Here is a 19,958-nt window from a genome sequence, read left to right on the forward strand (position 1 = left end):
ATACTTATGGTTGCCTGAAGGTTGGGGTGGGGTGTGTTACTTAGCCTATATGATTCCTCCTGTATATGTGGCACCCTCTGATTATCACAAGACTCATCGTAGGTTCCCCAGTCCGCAAGAGCAGCGTAAAAGGAGGGACCTTCAGGTAGATGACGTTGACCAGACGGACACCTCTCTACAGCAATGGACTGATTTCTCCAAGGGTCTCCTGCCTTTCAGGGGTCCGATATTTAATAGTAGGGCCATTCGACGACTGTCCAGGGTGATGGAAAAGGTAGTCCTTACGGAAGCTGACATTGCGACTAACATGTCCGTTGAGATTCAGGCTATGAGATTATTTACGATTCAGAACAGGATGGTGCTTGACGTCATTCTGGCAGATAGGGGCGGGGCCTGTCGTGTCATCGGGACGTCTTGTTGCGTGTATATTCCAGACTCAGCTCCGACTGTTAACTTGGCAGTACAGAAACTCCATAGATTAGCGACTGAACTCCATCAGGATAATGGGACATGGTCCTTGCAAGGGTGGCTCTGGGGCGCTTTCTCCTCTTGGGGTTGGAAAATACTGATAGGTTTAGCTGGTGTGGTGAGCGTAATACTGACATGTTGCCTTTGTGTATACTGCCTTCCCCCATGTTGCTCCATGTGTGCTACGAATTTGCAACAACGAAAGAAGGTGCCAGGTCAATATACTGCCTCTATTATTACTGAGTTTCCTGATGCCAATTGGATGATGTTTATTGCAGATGATGTTTTTGAATAAATATGGTACCCTGCCCTTAGACTGGATGCCGGCGCTACCTTTTGGCAAATAAATATGGCGACAGTTAGCAAATGATGCTAAAAGGAGGGTCTGATAGAATTCACTTTTCGATGCTCCACACATCCCTATTTTCATATGCGAGTTAGCATCATGTGACTAACTGATGAAGTGCGTATATATACATGTGTTTGCATTACTCTCGCTTGTTACATGATTATTCAATTATAAGTGTGACGATATTAGTTCTTTAGCTTAGCCTGTGTGCCTCCATTTTGTGTATCTCTCTGTGCCTGCGAGTCGCACTCGCTCATCTGCCCCTCCCGTAGGAATAGAGAATTTCACTAAGACAGCAGTTTTCGTTTCTCAGCTTACTGTGGCCGAAACTAACAAGTCTCTTTATCAGTAATCCTCCCATGCCCCAGAGACGCTGAAGCCTAGCTCCGCGGCCTTGAGTAAAGATAGCGATGTATCCCTTGCAGGTGTAGATGCCTACTGTATGAGGACATTGTTCCACTGTCTGGGTTTCAGTAATTTTCCAGAAGGGGCGTACCCTAATGAACTGTGTTGCATTATAATGTACTGCTGTGATGAAGAGAGTCAGTCCTCTCGACGCACTCTTTGGGGTGATGGTCGGACAGGGCCCTCTCATATGAGAGTTTGTGGCCAATAAAGATATTCTGTTTATTCTTCTCCACTGTCCGGCTGACTTCTTACAGAGTTACTATAGGTGAGTGCGGTAAGTCACTCGGGTGGATTTGAGCCACGCTTATCAGATGGCGCCCGAATAGGGACCCCGCGATAAAGATCTTTCTCACCCGTAGGTGGGTAGCAGAAGACCGGGGACCCGCTGGTCGGCACGGTGGGCCCGGGTACCCATCTGATGCCGAGCTTGGTTCTCGCAGCGCTGCCCCACCCTGCTGATCGGGAGAGGTCCCGGTTCGGATCTTACGCCGGGGTCCAGAAGGCGGAACTCGAAGCTGACCGTGTTGGTCCTGGCAGCCGGAGGTGGAGAACGGTAGAGGTCGGTACCGCCTACGGAAGGTGAGTGGTCCACCTGTGATTGTTTAAGGAACTGGAGTGTTTCGGGAGACTAGGGTGTCTCCGGTGATTTGAGGGGCTAGTGTGCTCCGGGGAACTCAGAGTGCGAGCAGGCGCTCTGACAGACTTGACGAGGTTGGGAGAATATTTGGATATATTGTTTGTAGTCATCCGACCGGGTGGTACTGTGGTGAAGGTGTGGCTCACTACGGGTGGACTCCGGAACTCACCCTGAACTCCTAGTGTGGTGGTTCAGTGGAGGTGGGTCCTGGGTCTCCTGTGGTAAAGTGCGCAGTGATCCGTAGTGCCGCACGGGGAGCGGATGTGTTCTCCATCCTCAGAAAAGTTAGTGTACTGTTCGGTCTGCGGTAGGGTCCAGGTTCCCCAGGACTTGGTCGACGGGCCTTGTCCCATTTGGTAACACGTGTTTAGAGGAATTGTTATATGTGTGTGTGTGTGTGTGCGATTTCTTAACGTATAATTATATGTATGTATGAATAAGCTCGAGCTAGTGATTCAAGGTAACGAAGTTTGTGGAGAAGTGTAGAGATGCCGTGTTTCAGTAAGTTACAATGTTTTGGATGCTGTTGTCGACCCTCAGATACCCGGCTGGCTGAGAGCCAACCTGCACCCCCTGAGGGCTCTCCAAGCTTTGATATGTATATCTAGCATGGATTCCCCCCGATTTTGTTTGGCACCTTATGGCACCGGTACACCGCTGATAATGTGGATTTGCAGTGGCCTTTGACGGGTTCTTTTGACGAAGCTAAATTGGACAATTTGCAGGACAAGTTGTTTGCCAGGCGTAGCCGTCAAAGCATGTTTGATTCTTTAAGGGTGTGGCAAAAGGAAGCCAGGAAACATAAGTTGAGAGAAGAGAAAGCGGCCTTTAAACAGTCTACGCAGACAATGGCGCAGAAAGCGAGAGAACATACCAAGAATGAGAATGAGCAACGTTTAGAGCGCGCAGATAGGCTTTGCAGGTTGAAAGAAAATAAAAGTTATGTAGTACGAGAGGACGAACAGGATGAAATGGAAGATATTTTGAGTACTCGACCCCCTCCTCCTTATGGTCCGCAGTCATTGTACCCCTCTCTGCCAGATCCAGCCTCTACAAGTGAGATTCCGGGTCCATCGGCAAGTGCCCCACCCCAACATGGCGCAGCGATTTCTGCTTCCCCGCTCTCGACGCCCCTCGTTTCTTTGCTCCAGACCACTTCACCTGCCCCCTCCCAATTCTCTTTAGCACTCCCTACTGTTTCAGCTAGCACCACCCTTAGTCAGGAGATGTCAACGCAGAGTCAAGGCGCAGGTAGCGGACTGCTCTCACAAGTACGGAAGTTGCTTACGCGCTCTACGGTTGGTTTGGATGAGAAAAGTATAGTGGCCAACCAGGCATGCCAGTGGGCTAGGAATAACATTTATTCGTTTGAAGATATTTGGTCCACAATGAAAGATTTTGAGCCTTTGATGCAACAGCACGCTTTGTGGCACATGTCAAATGTACTAATATCGCTATGGGAGCAGGGGTATGGAGGTGTGGCTCCGGCGACTTTACGTGATATACAGAACGGAGCCTACAGAATGAATACTGGGGTGAAGGAGGTGATGCGCAGTTTACGTGCTTTGTTGCAGTATAGAAATGAATTGCCCTCTGCAGGTGCGCCCCATTTTCCAGGTATACATCCAATGCGTGAAGTGCACCCTATTTTTCACCCCGAGATACCCGAGATGGTAGACCCGGTCACGAAGGCTGTCACCAGGATTAGGGTAGATGCACATTTCCAGGAGCAATGGGTGTATACACCATGGAAGAGAAGTGAGGTATTAGCTTTAAAGGCACAGTTGCCGGACTCTAGAAAGAACCCGACTGCATATTATAAAGAATTGACGGAAGCTGCGTCTTCCACTGTAATGACTTTAGCTGATGTTGAACTGTTTTTCGGGCTTCTGGTCCCGGTCGATGTCTGGCGCCCGGTGAAGGGCGCAGATCATTCGGAAGAATTAGGTGGTACGTGGAAGGAGTTACAGGACTGGGATAAGGAACGTAAGCCAGGAGAAAAGCCGAAAGCTGAGATTTTGGCGTTGCCGGGGCGCATAATAAAATACATGCACGCTCTGCTCATGCCACTACCAATATCACGGATTGTTGGGTCTGTGGGCTCCTACCTTCTGCTGCCTACAAGAAGGATAGATTTCTAGCGCTTCCTTTGACACCTGTGAATAGTTGTGTGGGGTGGTATACTCTCATAGGTCTCGTCAAATACTTTCAGCAGCCAGACTTTCTGACCCCTCGACTGCAGAATAGGGGATCGACAATGACAATGAGAGTACGTCCTATGCCTCCCTCATCCCTTGGACGGATATATACTGACGGACGTTTTGATCAGACATTTATAGAGACGTGTGAGAAAAAGGTGGGCCGGTTTTTAATTCCAAATGACACTGACAAAGTAAGGGAAAGCTTTCTACAACTAAACTCCTCCTTGTCTTATAGACACCCACCAAAGGGGAATGATAGTGTTAAGTCTCTGATACCTCTGGCTGTAGTGGGTCCGCCACCATTCTTTTGTATAGAGGGTAGGGGCCCCATTAAGGTTGGTAATAGTTCCTGTAACGTGACGGCATTGATACGTTTGCCTCTCAGCCCCTCTTTGGTTACTCCCCCCAGCATCTATTTTGTGTGCGGATGTTGGACCTGGGCCTCTTGGCAGGGTCATCCCTAAACTTTTTGCCTTCCTCCAATACTCTCTCTGACCTATTTTGTTTGGTTTAATGACTCTGGGCACTTTACCACTGCTGACCAGTGCTAAAGTGCATATGCTCTCCCTACTGAAAAAGTGTACATGTGATTGATGTCCATGATTGGTTCATTGGATTTACTGTTAGTCCCTAGTAAAGTGCACCAGGAGTGCCAGGGCTTGTAAATGCCAATACTGCTAGTGGGCCTGAAGCGCTGGTTGCGCCACCCACAGAAGCAGCCTTAAAATGTGTCTAGGGTCTGCCATTGCAGAACCTTCGTGCAGTCTGGTACTGTCATGCTGGCTGGGCAAGTGCACCCACTTGCCAGCCCCTAAACCTTCCCTTAACTTCATATTAGTCACCCCTATGGTAGGCCTGAGGGCAGGGTGCATTGTAAGTGTAAGGTAGGACAAGCCCTGATGTGTGTGGCATGTCCTAATAGTGAATTACAACCAAATTCGTTTTTCACTATTGCAAGGCTACCTGCTCCCTTTAGGCCAGAATGGGCTGCTGGAATTATTACACTCTATAATCCCCGCAGGCTCAGGGAGCATGGTAGAGAGTCATGTTTAGTATGCCTGAACTCAGAATAATAAAATATTTCTTTTAGTAAAGTTTATTTTAATATCCTGGGTTTGCAAATGCTACTTTTAGAAAGTTAGCTTTGCTTGCCTAACCATTTCAACCCGCCCCTGCTGGTATGTGTATCTGACTGTCTGGGATGTGTGAGTGACAGGGCTGGGGGATGACAGGTGGTGAATGCAAAGATTACACCTTAGTGGGAGGTAGGAGTGCCCCTTGACTCTGAATCTAGCTGTGCTCTGCCACCACAATGCTGGCTCCACCCTCCTGGGGAGCGACTGATGACTCAGCCGGCACCTGGCCCAGGAAGGGCGAAGCCCCATCAACAAGGTACTTCTGGCTGCCCCTGTCCACACAATGCTGGCTCCACCTCCTGTGGAGCGTCTGATGTGCCTGCCCCTCACACTGAAAGCAGAAGCCAGATTGCACCCAACAGAGTACTCAGAGACTGAAAGCGGCTATGCAAAGGCCCCCCTGGCCTGTAAGAACAAAAGAAACTGGGTATAAAAGAAGGAGCCCTGCTCCTTGTAAATTAGATCCTGTTTGTGCTACAGAAGAAACTCTGCCCGAAGAGAAGGACCTGGAAGGACAAGGAGGAGTGCTGTCTCTGGCCTGTGTCTGGTGCCTTGCTGCAGAAGGAGAGGAAAAGAAGAGACTACAAGAAGACTTTTGCTTTGTAAACTTTATGCCAAACTCTGCTGAGAGATCTCCAAGGGCTAGCCTGTGAACTTGCCCCCTGACCAGCGCCCCAGGACCAGTGGGCGCTACCCCCTGACAGAGGAACCACTGCAAGACGCTGTCTCCCCTCTGCAAGCCTCCCCAGGAAAAGCGGAGCGCGCTGTGATCATCGCGCACCTCAGCAACGCTCTGGGAGCTGCCCTCCCTCTAAACAAAGTGACTGCCGCCTGCCTGGCCCAGAAGCATCGTAAAGATCAGCCCAGCTGATCCGAGCACCGTGACTGACCCCGAGCTGCAGCTCGCAACGTGAAGAGAGGTGGCGCCCGGTGCCTGCTTGCCCCCTTAGTGTCTTGTGCCCCTGAACGCGCCGCCGCTGTCCGAGAAACAGCTGTTGCGTGGGGTGCCTGAACGTCACCTGGATTACTAGAGGCCTGCGCCGAGGAGCGCTGTCCCCTGAGTGTGCCCTCCTGATCAGGAAATCCCGAGGCGCTTGCCCAGTGCAACCCGGCCCGCGCCGCAACGTCAACCCACGAGCCAGAGCCGAGCCGCCGCTCGCTCCAAGCACCGGACGGAAGACAACGCGACGCGGACTGCCGCATTGACCTGCGCCCCACCAACTCTCCCGCAAGGTACTGTTTCCTTCCCGCTGCCTCGCCCAGCCCTCGGAGCTGCGTGCGGAGTGCTCCCAGGGCCCCCGCTCTCTCCCCCCGTCAGTCGCGCACCGCCGCGCAGGGAGACCCGCGGACCGCTGGGGAAATCCTGGATTGATCATCAGGGTAGAGAAAAGTACCGTGAGGAGCCCAGAATCCCCGTTCTGGGGAAATAAGCTGAATAAGAACTGTTTTGAAACGCTAACACCGAAGATTGATTATTGCTAAAGATAGAACTGTGGCAAACGAATTGAAAGTACACTGGAACCGTTTTCGCATTGAACCAAGACTGTATTTACAAGCCTGCTTGAAGTTTATATAAAGAATATATATTTTTACAAATACAGTTTGGTGTCCTTATGTGGTGGGTTGGTTGTGATGGTGTGATATTGCAAATGTTTAACCTATGTGCCCCAAAGATTAGCCTACGACTGCTTAAGCCACACTACCTAGAGGGTAAGCAGAGGTTGTCTGGAAGGTAACCCTCAGCCCTGACGAGGAAGAGAGAGTCCCTGCTTGTCGCTAGTGCTGCACTGCGCCTACTAGAGCCTCCCCCTTCCTACATTGGACGCAGCGGTGAGGATTGCGAATTTACATTTGCAGTGTTTTACCTTAGCTGCTGACCATTGCATAGTGATTACAGTCCAGTAACCTAAACCACAGACTTTTTTTGATTTATGTTTTGCTAGAAGAGATCTCCATGTGTTTTTGAAGTCATGCCTGTGTCAGTGAAAATGGAAAAGGCACCATCCATTTCTTCTATTGACTGTGATTGGGAGAAACTAGAAAACTATACCGGGAAACAGCTCAAGAGCTTCTGCAAAAATTTGAACATTTCCATGACCGGACTCTCCAGAAGGGAGCAGTTCCAAAAGGCGCTGAGGGCCTGGGTCAAGGCAAGGAATGCCCCTGGAAAGGATTTTGAATTTGAGGATGCAGAACAGCAGCTGGAGGGACCCCTGACTCCAGAGTGGAGGGGTGCAACCTCCCCATTGGGTAGCAGTGTTTCTGGCCGAGGTCTGTCACCAGAGGAGCTGGCGGACAGACAGGCCACCCGAGAACATGAAATTAAGTTGGCGGAGCTGAAATTGAATTGCCAACTGGAGCTAGAATCTAGGAAGTTAGCCCTGGAAGAAATGAGAATGGAGCTTGCACATGACTTAAGAATGAGGAAACTTGACTTGGAGCTCGAGGGGCTTGAGGCCAAGAGGGCTTCAGCCCAGCAACAAGAAATATGTGTAGCTCAGAGATTGAGCTTTGCTGAGTTGGAGGTGGAGTCCAGCTCAGATGGTGGCAGCAACATTAAGGTATCTAGTGCTGACAGCATAGTGCGCGCACCTAGAGATATGGCACCTGACTTGGAGGGGGTTAACTTACATCAGGAGGTTCAAGGGCATGAGGTAGCTCCAGTAGTACGCAGCGTCCCTGAAGGGAATAGGGTGGCTGGCGTAGGAGTTCATGGTCCTAGCGGTGGGAGGGATTCCCCCATGGTTGAGGTCCTGGTGGGTGAGTGTAAGGACCGCCCAGAAGAGTGTGGGTTGTGTGACAGAGACAGTCCGCTACTGTCTGGCCAGTCTCAGAAGGATGGTGTGGAGTATGTGTGTGAGGCGCTGGATGGTGAGGTGAAGGAGAGTTTGGTTAACCCTGCTAGGGGGCTGTGTAATCCAATTGTGGGAGAGCATACTTTAAGTCCCAGTTTTCCAGAGCTATGCCAACACCTGTTTGAGAGTGAGTTCTCTGACCCCAGGGAGCTCACATTGGAGGCAGACCTTGTAGTGGATTCCAGAGGGTCTGGAGAGGCATTGGGGTGTGATCCGGTGGGGAGTGGCTCAGGTATCTTCCAGCCCAGAGTGGTGGAAGTGGCGCAGAGTAGCCCAGCTAGGTCCTGTAGTAGTGAGAGGGGTGTAGGGCCTCACGTCCTGTCCTTGAGGGGAAGGAGTGCGAATGGGTTTTGTCCCGGTAGTGCCCAACCTCAGTCTCAGAGCCTGGATGGTTCTTTAAGGAAACACCAGGTGGGGAGCCTAGGCTGTCCGGATGAGTCACCCGCTGAGGGGGATCCCCCAGTGGCTAGAGAACGTGGAGGCTCTGTAAACAGAGCTCCAGTAGTTCTGGTGTCTGGCAGTACCACTCCAGATGGGAGGGTGCAGAAGTCCAGAAGGAGGGGCGAGAGGGGGAAAGAGTCCCCAGTGGAAGAACCAGTGGGTCAGGGGCCAGCCAGCAGGGCTGCGTCCCCAGTGAATGACCATGGGGACACCACTTCTGTCCTGGGGGATCTTCCCGCACTGTCAGATGGACAGGGGTTGGGAGATCTGCGCCAGGCAGACTGTCGCACGGCACCTGAGCTATGTGCCACCCTCAGGGGGGGCATGCGTGCTCCCCGGGAAGTCCTGGTGCGCCAGGCAAGTGTTCAACTGCAGGGTTGGGTCCCTGAGTTGGAGAGCCAGGTTCAGGTGTTGTCTGACCTGGCGGGCGGGGCCACTGTAATCAGTGTCCTGACCCATGTCACTTCTAGGGGTAACACTCCAGTTGGGAGTGGGCAGTACTCTGGAAGGGGGTGCAGAGGGAGGAAGTCCTCGCCTCTGACCCCGGTTCAACTAGAGGGTCTAGACTCTAGGTTTAAGGGCCAGGTGCAAAGTGTCCCCCCTGACCTGGTGCCCCAGTTGCAGGATAGCACCCCTGAACTGGTGGGCGAATTGTGCAGGTCACCTGCCACAGGTGCCCTGACAATTCTGGAAGGGGGTACCACTCCAGGTGGGAGGGTACAGAGCCCCAAGGAGGAGGACCGGGAGTGGGAGAGCCCACCCCAGTGTTTGGTCCAGCCGCCAGGTACAGGCCTGGGGCTGGTGGGTCAGTGCCAGGATGACATACCTGACCTGACAGGAGGGAGAGTGGACAAAGGGTGCCAAGCACCTGGGGCTACTGCCCCCACTCTCTGAGGCCACAGAGGTTTGGGAGCCCTGAGAGGCATGAGGCCTGGGTCTCAGCCCTGACTACTGTCAGTGGCCACTGTGATTTGATGACTGTCTGTTGGGACACACCTGTGAGCAAGTTAAGGTTAGAGGCTGCACAGGTGGTGTCCACAGAGGAAGAGAAGGGTGCCCCATGGAGTAGCTGGGTGGACCCTGAGAGTATGTACAGAGGATTTAAAATAGGTTCTGATTGGCGTAGAACTGGAATGTGCCCCTGCTGTTGCGGGCCAGGTCCATGTTCTATCGCCCCAAGCAGGGAAGCCCATCACAGTGGTGATTGGTCTACCCTGCGTTTTGGCTGGAAGGGGGTTGTGTTGGACCTGGGCCTCTTGGCAGGGTCATCCCTAAACTTTTTGCCTTCCTCCAATACTCTCTCTGACCTATTTTGTTTGGTTTAATGACTCTGGGCACTTTACCACTGCTGACCAGTGCTAAAGTGCATATGCTCTCCCTACTGAAAAAGTGTACATGTGATTGATGTCCATGATTGGTTCATTGGATTTACTGTTAGTCCCTAGTAAAGTGCACCAGGAGTGCCAGGGCTTGTAAATGCCAATACTGCTAGTGGGCCTGCAGCGCTGGTTGCGCCACCCACAGAAGCAGCCTTAAAATGTGTCTAGGGTCTGCCATTGCAGAACCTGCGTGCAGTCTGGTACTGTCATTCTGGCTGGGCAAGTGCACCCACTTGCCATCCCCTAAACCTTCCCTTAACTTCATATTAGTCACCCCTATGGTAGGCCTGAGGGCAGGGTGCATTGTAAGTGTAAGGTAGGACAAGCCCTGATGTGTGTGGCATGTCCTAATAGTGAATTACAACCAAATTCGTTTTTCACTTTTGCAAGACTACCTGCTCCCTTTAGGCCAGAATGGGCTGCTGGAATTATTACACTCTATAATCCCAGCAGGCTCAGGGAGCATGGTAGAGAGTCATGTTTAGTATGCCTGAACTCAGAATAATAAAATATTTCTTTTAGTAAAGTTTATTTTAATATCCAGGGTTTGCAAATGCTACTTTTAGAAAGTTAGCATTTGCTTGCCTAACCATTTCAGCCCGCCCCTGCTGGTATGTGTATCTGACTGTCTGGGATGTGTGAGTGACAGGGCTGGGGGATGACAGGTGGTGAATGCAAAGATTACACCTTAGTGGGAGGTAGGAGTGCCCCTTGACTCTGAATCTAGCTGTGCTCTGCCACCACAATGCTGGCTCCACCCTCCTGGGGAGCGACTGATGACTCAGCCGGCACCTGGCCCAGGAAGGGCGAAGCCCCATCAACAAGGTACTTCTGGCTGCCCCTGTCCACACAATGCTGGCTCCACCTCCTGTGGAGCGTCTGATGTGCCTGCCCCTCACACTGAAAGCAGAAGCCAGATTGCACCCAACAGAGTACTCAGAGACTGAAAGTGGCTATGCAAAGGCCCCCCTGGCCTGTAAGAACAAAAGAAACTGGGTATAAAAGAAGGAGCCCTGCTCCTTGTAAATTAGATCCTGTTTGTGCTACAGAAGAAACTCTGCCCGAAGAGAAGGACCTGGAAGGACAAGGAGGAGTGCTGTCTCTGGCCTGTGTCTGGTGCCTTGCTGCAGAAGGAGAGGAAAAGAAGAGACTACAAGAAGACTTTTGCTTTGTAAACTTTATGCCAAACTCTGCTGAGAGATCTCCAAGGGCTAGCCTGTGAACTTGCCCCCTGACCAGCGCCCCAGGACCAGTGGGCGCTACCCCCTGACAGAGGAACCACTGCAAGACGCTGTCTCCCCTCTGCAAGCCTCCCCAGGAAAAGCGGAGCGCGCTGTGATCATCGCGCACCTCAGCAACGCTCTGGGAGCTGCCCTCCCTCTAAACAAAGTGACTGCCGCCTGCCTGGCCCAGAAGCATCGTAAAGATCAGCCCAGCTGATCCGAGCACCGTGACTGACCCCGAGCTGCAGCTCGCAACGTGAAGAGAGGTGGCGCCCGGTGCCTGCTTGCCCCCTTAGTGTCTTGTGCCCCTGAACGCGCCGCCGCTGTCCGAGAAACAGCTGTTGCGTGGGGTGCCTGAACGTCGCCTGGATTACTAGAGGCCTGCGCCGAGGAGCGCTGTCCCCTGAGTGTGCCCTCCTGATCAGGAAATCCCGAGGCGCTTGCCCAGTGCATCCCGGCCCGCGCCGCAATGTCAACTCACGAGCCAGAGCCGAGACGCCGCTCGCTCCAAGCACCGGACGGAAGACAACGCGACGCGGACTGCCGCATTGACCTGCGCCCCACCAACTCTCTCGCAAGGTACTGTTTCCTTCCCGCTGCCTCGCCCAGCCCTCGGAGCTGCGTGCGGAGCGCTCCCAGGGCCCCCGCTCTCTCCCCCCGTCAGTCGCGCACCGCCGCGCAGGGAGACCCGCGGACCGCTGGGGAAATCCTGGATTGATCATCAGGATAGAGAAAAGTACTGTGAGGAGCCCAGAATCCCCGTTCTGGGGAAATAAGCTGAATAAGAACTGTTTTGAAACGCTAACACCGAAGATTGATTATTGCTAAAGATAGAACTGTGGCAAACTAATTGAAAGTACACTGGAACCGTTTTCGCATTGAACCAAGACTGTATTTACAAGCCTGCTTGAAGTTTATATAAAGAATATATATTTTTACAAATACAGTTTGGTGTCCTTATGTGGGGGGTTGGTTGTGATGGTGTGATATTGCAAATGTTTAACCCTATGTGCCCCAAAGATTAGCCTACGACTGCTTAAGCCACACTACCTAGAGGGTAAGCAGAGGTTGTCTGGAAGGTAACCCTCAGCCCTGACGAGGAAGAGAGAGTCCCTGCTTGTCGCTAGTGCTGCACTGCGCCAACTAGAGCCTCCCCCTTCCTACAGCGGAGATAATGGATACTTATGGTTGCCTGAAGGTTGGGGTGGGGTGTGTTACTTAGCCTATATGATTCCTCCTGTATATGTGGCACCCTCTGATTATCACAAGACTCATCGTAGGTTCCCCAGTCCGCAAGAGCAGCGTAAAAGGAGGGACCTTCAGGTAGATGACGTTGACCAGACGGACACCTCTCTACAGCAATGGACTGATTTCTCCAAGGGTCTCCTGCCTTTCTGGGGTCCGATATTTAATAGTAGGGCCATTCGACGACTGTCCAGGGTGATGGAAAAGGTAGTCCTTACGGAAGCTGACATTGCGACTAACATGTCCGTTGAGATTCAGGCTATGAGATTATTTACGATTCAGAACAGGATGGTGCTTGACGTCATTCTGGCAGATAGGGGCGGGGCCTGTCGCGTCATCGGGACGTCTTGTTGCGTGTATATTCCAGACTCAGCTCCGACTGTTAACTTGGCAGTACAGAAACTCCATAGATTAGCGACTGAACTCCATCAGGATAATGGGACATGGTCCTTGCAAGGGTGGCTCTGGGGCGCTTTCTCCTCTTGGGGTTGGAAAATACTGATAGGTTTAGCTGGTGTGGTGAGCGTTATACTGACATGTTGCCTTTGTGTATACTGCCTTCCCCCATGTTGCTCAATGTGTGCTACGAATTTGCAACAACGAAAGAAGGTGCCAGGTCAATATACTGCCTCTATTATTACTGAGTTTCCTGATGCCAATTGGATGATGTTTATTGCAGATGATGTTTTTGAATAAATATGGTACCCTGCCCTTAGACTGGATGCCGGCGCTACCTTTTGGCAAATAAATATGGCGACAGTTAGCAAATGATGCTAAAAGGAGGGTCTGATAGAATTCACTTTTCGATGCTCCACACATCCCTATTTTCATATGCGAGTTAGCATCATGTGACTAACTGATGAAGTGCGTATATATACATGTGTTTGCATTACTCTCGCTTGTTACATGATTATTCAATTATAAGTGTGACGATATTAGTTCTTTAGCTTAGCCTGTGTGCCTCCATTTTGTGTATCTCTCTGTGCCTGCGAGTCGCACTCGCTCATCTGCCCCTCCCGTAGGAATAGAGAATTTCACTAAGACAGCAGTTTTCGTTTCTCAGCTTACTGTGGCCGAAACTAACAAGTCTCTTTATCAGTAATCCTCCCATGCCCCAGAGACGCTGAAGCCTAGCTCCGCGGCCTTGAGTAAAGATAGCGATGTATCCCTTGCAGGTGTAGATGCCTACTGTATGAGGACATTGTTCCACTGTCTGGGTTTCAGTAATTTTCCAGAAGGGGCGTACCCTAATGAACTGTGTTGCATTATAATGTACTGCTGTGATGAAGAGAGTCAGTCCTCTCGACGCACTCTTTGGGGTGATGGTCGGACAGGGCCCTCTCATATGAGAGTTTGTGGCCAATAAAGATATTCTGTTTATTCTTCTCCACTGTCCGGCTGACTTCTTACAGAGTTACTATAGGTGAGTGCGGTAAGTCACTCGGGTGGATTTGAGCCACGCTTATCAGAACCCTGCTCCAGCGGGGAAGCTTCTGTACCGGGCCTCCTGAAGTAAGTGCTGGTGTGAGCGGAACTGAGAAAGGCGGTGCACGACGGGAACAGCAGTGGCCCTTGCCGGCAGGAGCCTTCAGTGGGAATCGAGTGGCTGCTCCTGTGAGTGAAGAAGTGCCGCACTGAGAGAGGGATCCAGAAATATGGAATGGGCCTGTACCTCCCATGAGGGAACATATCGCTGGGCCTCCTCTGTCATGCCCCCGGACTGCTAGAAAGAGTGGTTGGTGGGCTCTGGTCAGAGATTTTAAGCCCTTCCGGCACTGTGTGGGCAGAATTTTCCTTGACTGGTGGTGCTCAGTAGAGAGCCTGAGGAGCCCCTGGGATGCAGCACTGTGAGCCATACTGTTGGAGACCCGTGCAGGTGTTGTCCCAGTCCGGTGCCAGCAGGGGTTATCCTGTGGGAACTAAGGCGAGGGCCAGGCAATCAACAGTAAAAACCAAGGAATGCAGAGAACTTGGAGACTCCTGAGATTATGGGACACTGAACTAGTCTCACTGCAGAATGGCAGAAATGATGGAGGCATCGGATGGGGAACGTGGTCCTTGGGGAAAGTTGGAGGAGCTGTTTAACCCTACTGACTCCATACAAACTTAAAGATCTATCCCCAGGCGGATGCATTGGTCAACTGAAGTGCACTCTAAGTGGCGCTAAATAGAGTGTATACAATATTAAAACCCTAATCATTGCCTGAGTGTATTGGATGAGAGAGTGAAACTTACCCTTACCCCGCTGCAGACTTGGATGGGTCCTGGCAGGCAGTAGAACAAGGAATGACAAGAGGGTGATCCAGTGTCAGGCTGTGGGTCTGGCCGGGGGGCAATGGAACTGTTAGGGAGGGGCCTGGAGTGCAGTGCTGTAGAGGGGATACAGCAGCTGAGGCCAAACCCTGCAATGCTCTGTTTGTCAGAACAAATTCTACAGTAAGGAGGAGCCAGGCAGAACTGCCCTGTCGGAGGAGAGAAGCAGTTGCACCCTCTGATTGTGTGCTACAGAGAGCGCTCAGGGAGAGAGCAATCCCACGTCACCCACAGACAACCATTGGAAAAGTGAATAGAAAGCGAAAACCAAATATCCCTGGCTCAGCGACATCAACACGTCTGACGGGTGAGGTGGCAGAGCATCTGCTGCTCCCTCTGAAAGGTGCTCAGGACCATCTCACACTCTTTGATATCTTGCAGGCTATCACTCCGTCTCGCGGGGTGCTTGAAATGAAGATAGATGCCCTAGGGAAAGGTCTGAACATAAAAGATGGCCACCGACATCTTGCAGAGCGGGTCACAACGACTGAGAGTACACTACGCTGCGGGATAGGCTGACCGCTAAGGAAGATAAGATCAGAACACTAGAACTGCGAGCTGAAGACAGTGAAAACAGATCGTGATGGAATAACGTGCAGATTATTAACCTCCGACCACACGGAGGATGTTTGCATGTTAGGCTATTTGGAGAGGTGGCTGAGGGAAAAGCTGGTGCCAGAAGCACTTTCCTCATTTTACCCCATCGAAAGAGCACATGGAGTGCTGGCTCACCCACCCAGGCCAGGTGCATCCTGCGTTCGACAGTGGCTGGACTCCTCTATTATAGAGATTGCAATCGCATATTAACACCTGCCAGGCTGTAGGGAAACCATGAGGTGTGGTCACAGCAATGGTTTAACGAACACCAGACCCGCACTTTTTTTAGCTGCTATCCACGTGTCTGCTCCCCTGCGGATTCTAGTACCTCCGCGTGTATTTCTTACATCCTTTCACATCACTCGAGCACTTTGAGATCCTCAGACTTCCTACAATAATCAGAAAGGCCTGGAATAAACATTTCGAAACTGCTGGACTAACAAAGTCAGGTCACAACGCAGCTTTCAGATTAGGGACAAACAAACCAACTTTTGTTCTAGGAATTAAATAGGAAGAGGCAAAACTAGATAAATGTGATTTCCCAAAAACCCCTACCCTTGATTTTAAAAATATTTTGTAAAAACACTAGTAACATGTGACTGGGCCTTTCTGCTTCTTACACCCAAACCAAAGGAAATTAGCTGCTTTCTTATGCCTCTACTACTAATAGCTCGTTTATAAGAGAAAAACGTTACACTACTTTAGTTCAATGTTCAAAATGTGTACTTGTGTATATCTCAAAAGAAAAAACACTACTCTCTCACAGGTTAACTTTTTCGCGTAGTGTAAGGGAGAAAAACATCGAGCAGGTTTTTGGTCATAACCCCAAATCTGTAAATCATAATTTTCTTGCAGGAGTTCTGAAAGCACAACACTTACTGCTATTCAGAGGGTTATGAAGGATGCTTCGTCCACTTATTCCATTCATCGTTCCTTTTGAGGTCTCCATTTGAGAAATAAAAGCACTACATGGGGGGAAAAGATAGAATTGAAAAACATTTTCTTAACACATTCCTTTAATTAAAGTCCTGTTCCAAATTTCGATGCCGAATTGACATTAAATTAAAAATTATATACATGTAATAGTGAGTGGAACAGATGTTTTCGATTGCAAGCGATGTTTCTTGACACGGTGCAGTTGTAAAAACAATTTAAGACTTAAACACTAGTTAGCACTCATAAAAAATTACCATTGATTTTCCAAAACAACAGTACACAGAGTGCTAGCTTCACCAGAGGTCTTCCTTCTTTTTAGGTCGAATCGTACATGACAGCACAACTGTATGGTTGCTAAAGACTTCTTGGGGACATTCTGAAAGCTGACCTAAGAATGCTCTCTGTCCATTGCTTACCATTGCGTTTGTGGTTTATAACTCGCATATGCTTGCCTTCTATTTGCTGGCTTTGTGTGTTTTAGGCTGTACTTCTCATGGAGCATAGCCTGTTTACTGTATTTGACCACGAGTGCTCGTTTTCTGTAAACAGGCCTTTAAATTTTGCTCTTATCTTTTCACAGTTGCATGCATTCAAAGACCAATGTCAAATGCCAGGCTCTGTCTCCTGAGGGAGCTTGGTGTTTACTTTTCTTTCTCTGACTTCAAATTGAGAAGACACTCTTTGGGTATGAAAGAAAAGTTATTTTTTTTCAAGCACACAACAGAATTTAAATGCCTTTAAATAAACTTTGCAAATATATCAAAATAGATCAGAATTTGGAAAGCACAAATGAAGTACTTTTGTTTTTGTAAATCAAGTATGCTGGAAACAAATATTTGAATATGATCAAAACAAATCAATACACTAGGTGATGCCATTTCCACAAATTAACATTTGTGCATTGTATAGTTTTATCAGATAAACCGTTAGTCTGTACAGAAATAATATAATTTCAATTAAAAACGTGTTGCCTGTAATGGCAGTGTACTACCATACCATTCATACTCCACTCTACTCTACTCCACGACACTCCCCTCTAGGCCACTCTATGACACTCTACTCTAGGCCACTCTACTCTAGGACACCCTATGCCACTTCATTCTAATACACTCTACACCACTTTACTCCACTCTACGACGCTCCATGCTGCTGCTCTCCACTCTATGACACTTAAATCCACTTTACGCTACTTCCCCTACTACTCTTTACTCCACTCAACGACACTTTACTCCACTCTAGGACACTTTACTCCACTCTACTCTACTTCCCTCTATGCCCATCTACACCACACCACTCTATACCATAATGCCCCAAAACACTCCCCCCCCACAACATAGCACAAGACTCCCCACCACAGCACAAGACTCCCCACCACAACACAAGACTTCACACCACAATACAAGACACCACACCTCTCTACACTACCCCACAACCTTCCACTCTACGCCTCTCCACTCTAAGTCATTTCATAATACTTCACTCTACAACATTCCAGTGCATTCCCATCTACGCCACAAATGTATTGCCATGCTGAACAACAGCCACGCTAGTGTACAACATGGCTCAAACACATTGGCAAAGCCAAGAGCTCTTGCATAGGAAAGACATATTGGCTTTGCCAATGCTTGTTATTTTTATGTATTTATTTATTTGGTATGCTCTTTGAACAAAAATGCATTAAAGGATACATCAAAGGGGATACATGAGCCTTTTTTCAGTGTTCATTCACACACATACAGATGGAAGTAAAAGGATGGAGGAGAAGAGTAACTTAGTTTCCACCCTGTACATGTCATGAAATTTTTTTTAGATACCTTTGGTAATGCCATATCTGGTAGAAACTCTCTCTATCTTCAGATTATTGACCTTAGAATTATCCCCAAGAATCAGCCTGGATCCGGGAATGTTTCTTGAGCAGTAACCCTGTGCTATGGTAGGTGGCATCGTTCAGCTTGACAGATCGTCATCAGCGCCGGAAGTGATGTGCGCGGTGGCTATATAGGTGCCACCCCACCGTGCAAAAGTCAGTTACCTTTCACAACTTTCCCTGCCAGAAGCACGGAGCTAAGAAGCACAATCACCACTGGTCTGGAAAACTAGGCCACTGAAAGGAGAAAACCCTGTCCCTAGAAATCCGTTCGCAGAGTGGGGAGAATTAGTGGGTCGGTAAGGAATCTGTTGCTAGATAATCACTCTACCAGATAAGGCATTACCGAAGGTAAGTAACGGGTTCATCTCATAGAGACTTCTAGCCGCAGATTCCTTACCTTGGAATAGATACCCAAGAAAATACCTCCTCGGGAGTGGGTCTGCAGACCAATTTCACACAAGGAAGTCCTGAAGGACCGAAATGGCAAAACGTCCATCAATACGGACTTGACGTCAGGGCAGCAGTGTTTGGTAAACATGTGCAAGGAAGCCCATGTTCCTGCCTGGCTTATGTCCAGGACTGGAACTCCATGTGCTAATGCAGCGGTTGCCGCTTTAGCTCTGGTGGAATGAGCACACAACCCCTCAGGCGGTGGCATCTTAGCCAATATGTAGAAGATTTTTGAAACAGGGCATGATTCATTGTGAGATGGTCCTCTTCTCTACGGCCCTTCTTTTCTTCACTCCGACATGCCCTACAAAGAGTTGGTCATCCACCCGTAAGTCTCATGTGCAGTCGAGGTAGAATTTCAAGGTTCTTTTTGCGTCCAGACAGTGAAGTTGCTCCTCTTACTTGAAAGGCAGAACGTAAAAAAATACGATAGTGATGGAAAGGCCTAAATGTAAGGTAGTGACCACTTTGTTAAAAAGGAAGCTCTCATAGATGTTCAGGTAAGGAGGCCTGAATAGCAATGACTGAAGCTCACTGACCCTCCGGGCAGATGGTATAGCCACAAGAAAGGCCGTCGTGATGACAAGGCGCCTGAGTGTACTATTGTGAAGGGGCTCGTAGGGAGTACACATAAGAAAAGTGAAGACAAGATTCCCCACTGGGGCATAATAAAAGGAGAAGTGGGTTGCAAATGTTGTAAACCTTTCAGAAACCTATTTCGGGGATTTGAAGAGGGGTGGCTGGTCAGGCACCAGCAGAAAAACTGAGATAGCAGACATATAGCCTTTGATAGTGCCCAAAGCAGAGCCCTGCTGGGCAAGACAGAGAATGAAAAGGAGAATGGGAGTAAGAGGAGAAGAAAGGGAAATAGATGTGTCTTTATGTACACCATGCCGCAAAGTTTTCCCAACAGCAGGTTTATACCGTCTTAGTAGAAGCACACCTGGGTGCCAGTGGTGTAGCTAGACCATTTGTTGTCTATGGCAGTTCCTACGTTTGCTGCCCAGTGACGACTGCAGGTAAGAGGGGGTTTGGTGCTGGCGATCCATGCGGTTGCCACCCTGTGACGGCCACAGGTAAGAGCAGGGGGGATGCACCCAAAACCTCTGCCTCCCGCGGTGTCCCGCATCCCCTCTCTGCTGTGCCATGCCTGGCTTCCAAGAAAACATCACAGATTATGGGAGAAACGTCAAAAACTGTCAACTGTCGACACTCAATCTCCATGCAAGAACGTGAAGAGTTGACAGGTTCTGGTGGAGGACCCTTCCCTGCTGCTGCAACAGAAAATCCTCCCTAAAGGGCATCCTGTTCAAAGGATCGATGGCCATGCTCAACAGTTCCAGATACCAAACTCCCTGTTCCCAGTCCGGAGCCACAAGGATGAGTTGGGCCCGATCATTCCTGATCTTCTTGAGACATCTGGGCAGGAGCGGTATCGGCAGAAAAGCGT

At 49.8% G+C, this 19,958-nt stretch overlaps 1 protein-coding gene across 1 annotated transcript in view; it reads right to left on the bottom strand.

Moving 5' to 3' along the window:
• Positions 1-19,958, bottom strand: part of CFAP47 (cilia and flagella associated protein 47) — a 2,734,468-nt gene that overhangs the window by 1,827,115 nt on the left and 887,395 nt on the right. The window contains exon 41 of the mRNA XM_086934611.1: positions 16,132-16,217. Within this exon, the coding sequence (XP_086790737.1) occupies positions 16,132-16,217 (86 nt within the window). The remainder of the gene's footprint in view (positions 1-16,131; positions 16,218-19,958) is intronic.

This window comes from Lissotriton vulgaris, chromosome 8 (assembly GCF_964263255.1).
Source record: "Lissotriton vulgaris chromosome 8, aLisVul1.2, whole genome shotgun sequence".
NCBI classification, from domain to species: Eukaryota; Metazoa; Chordata; class Amphibia; order Caudata; family Salamandridae; genus Lissotriton; species Lissotriton vulgaris.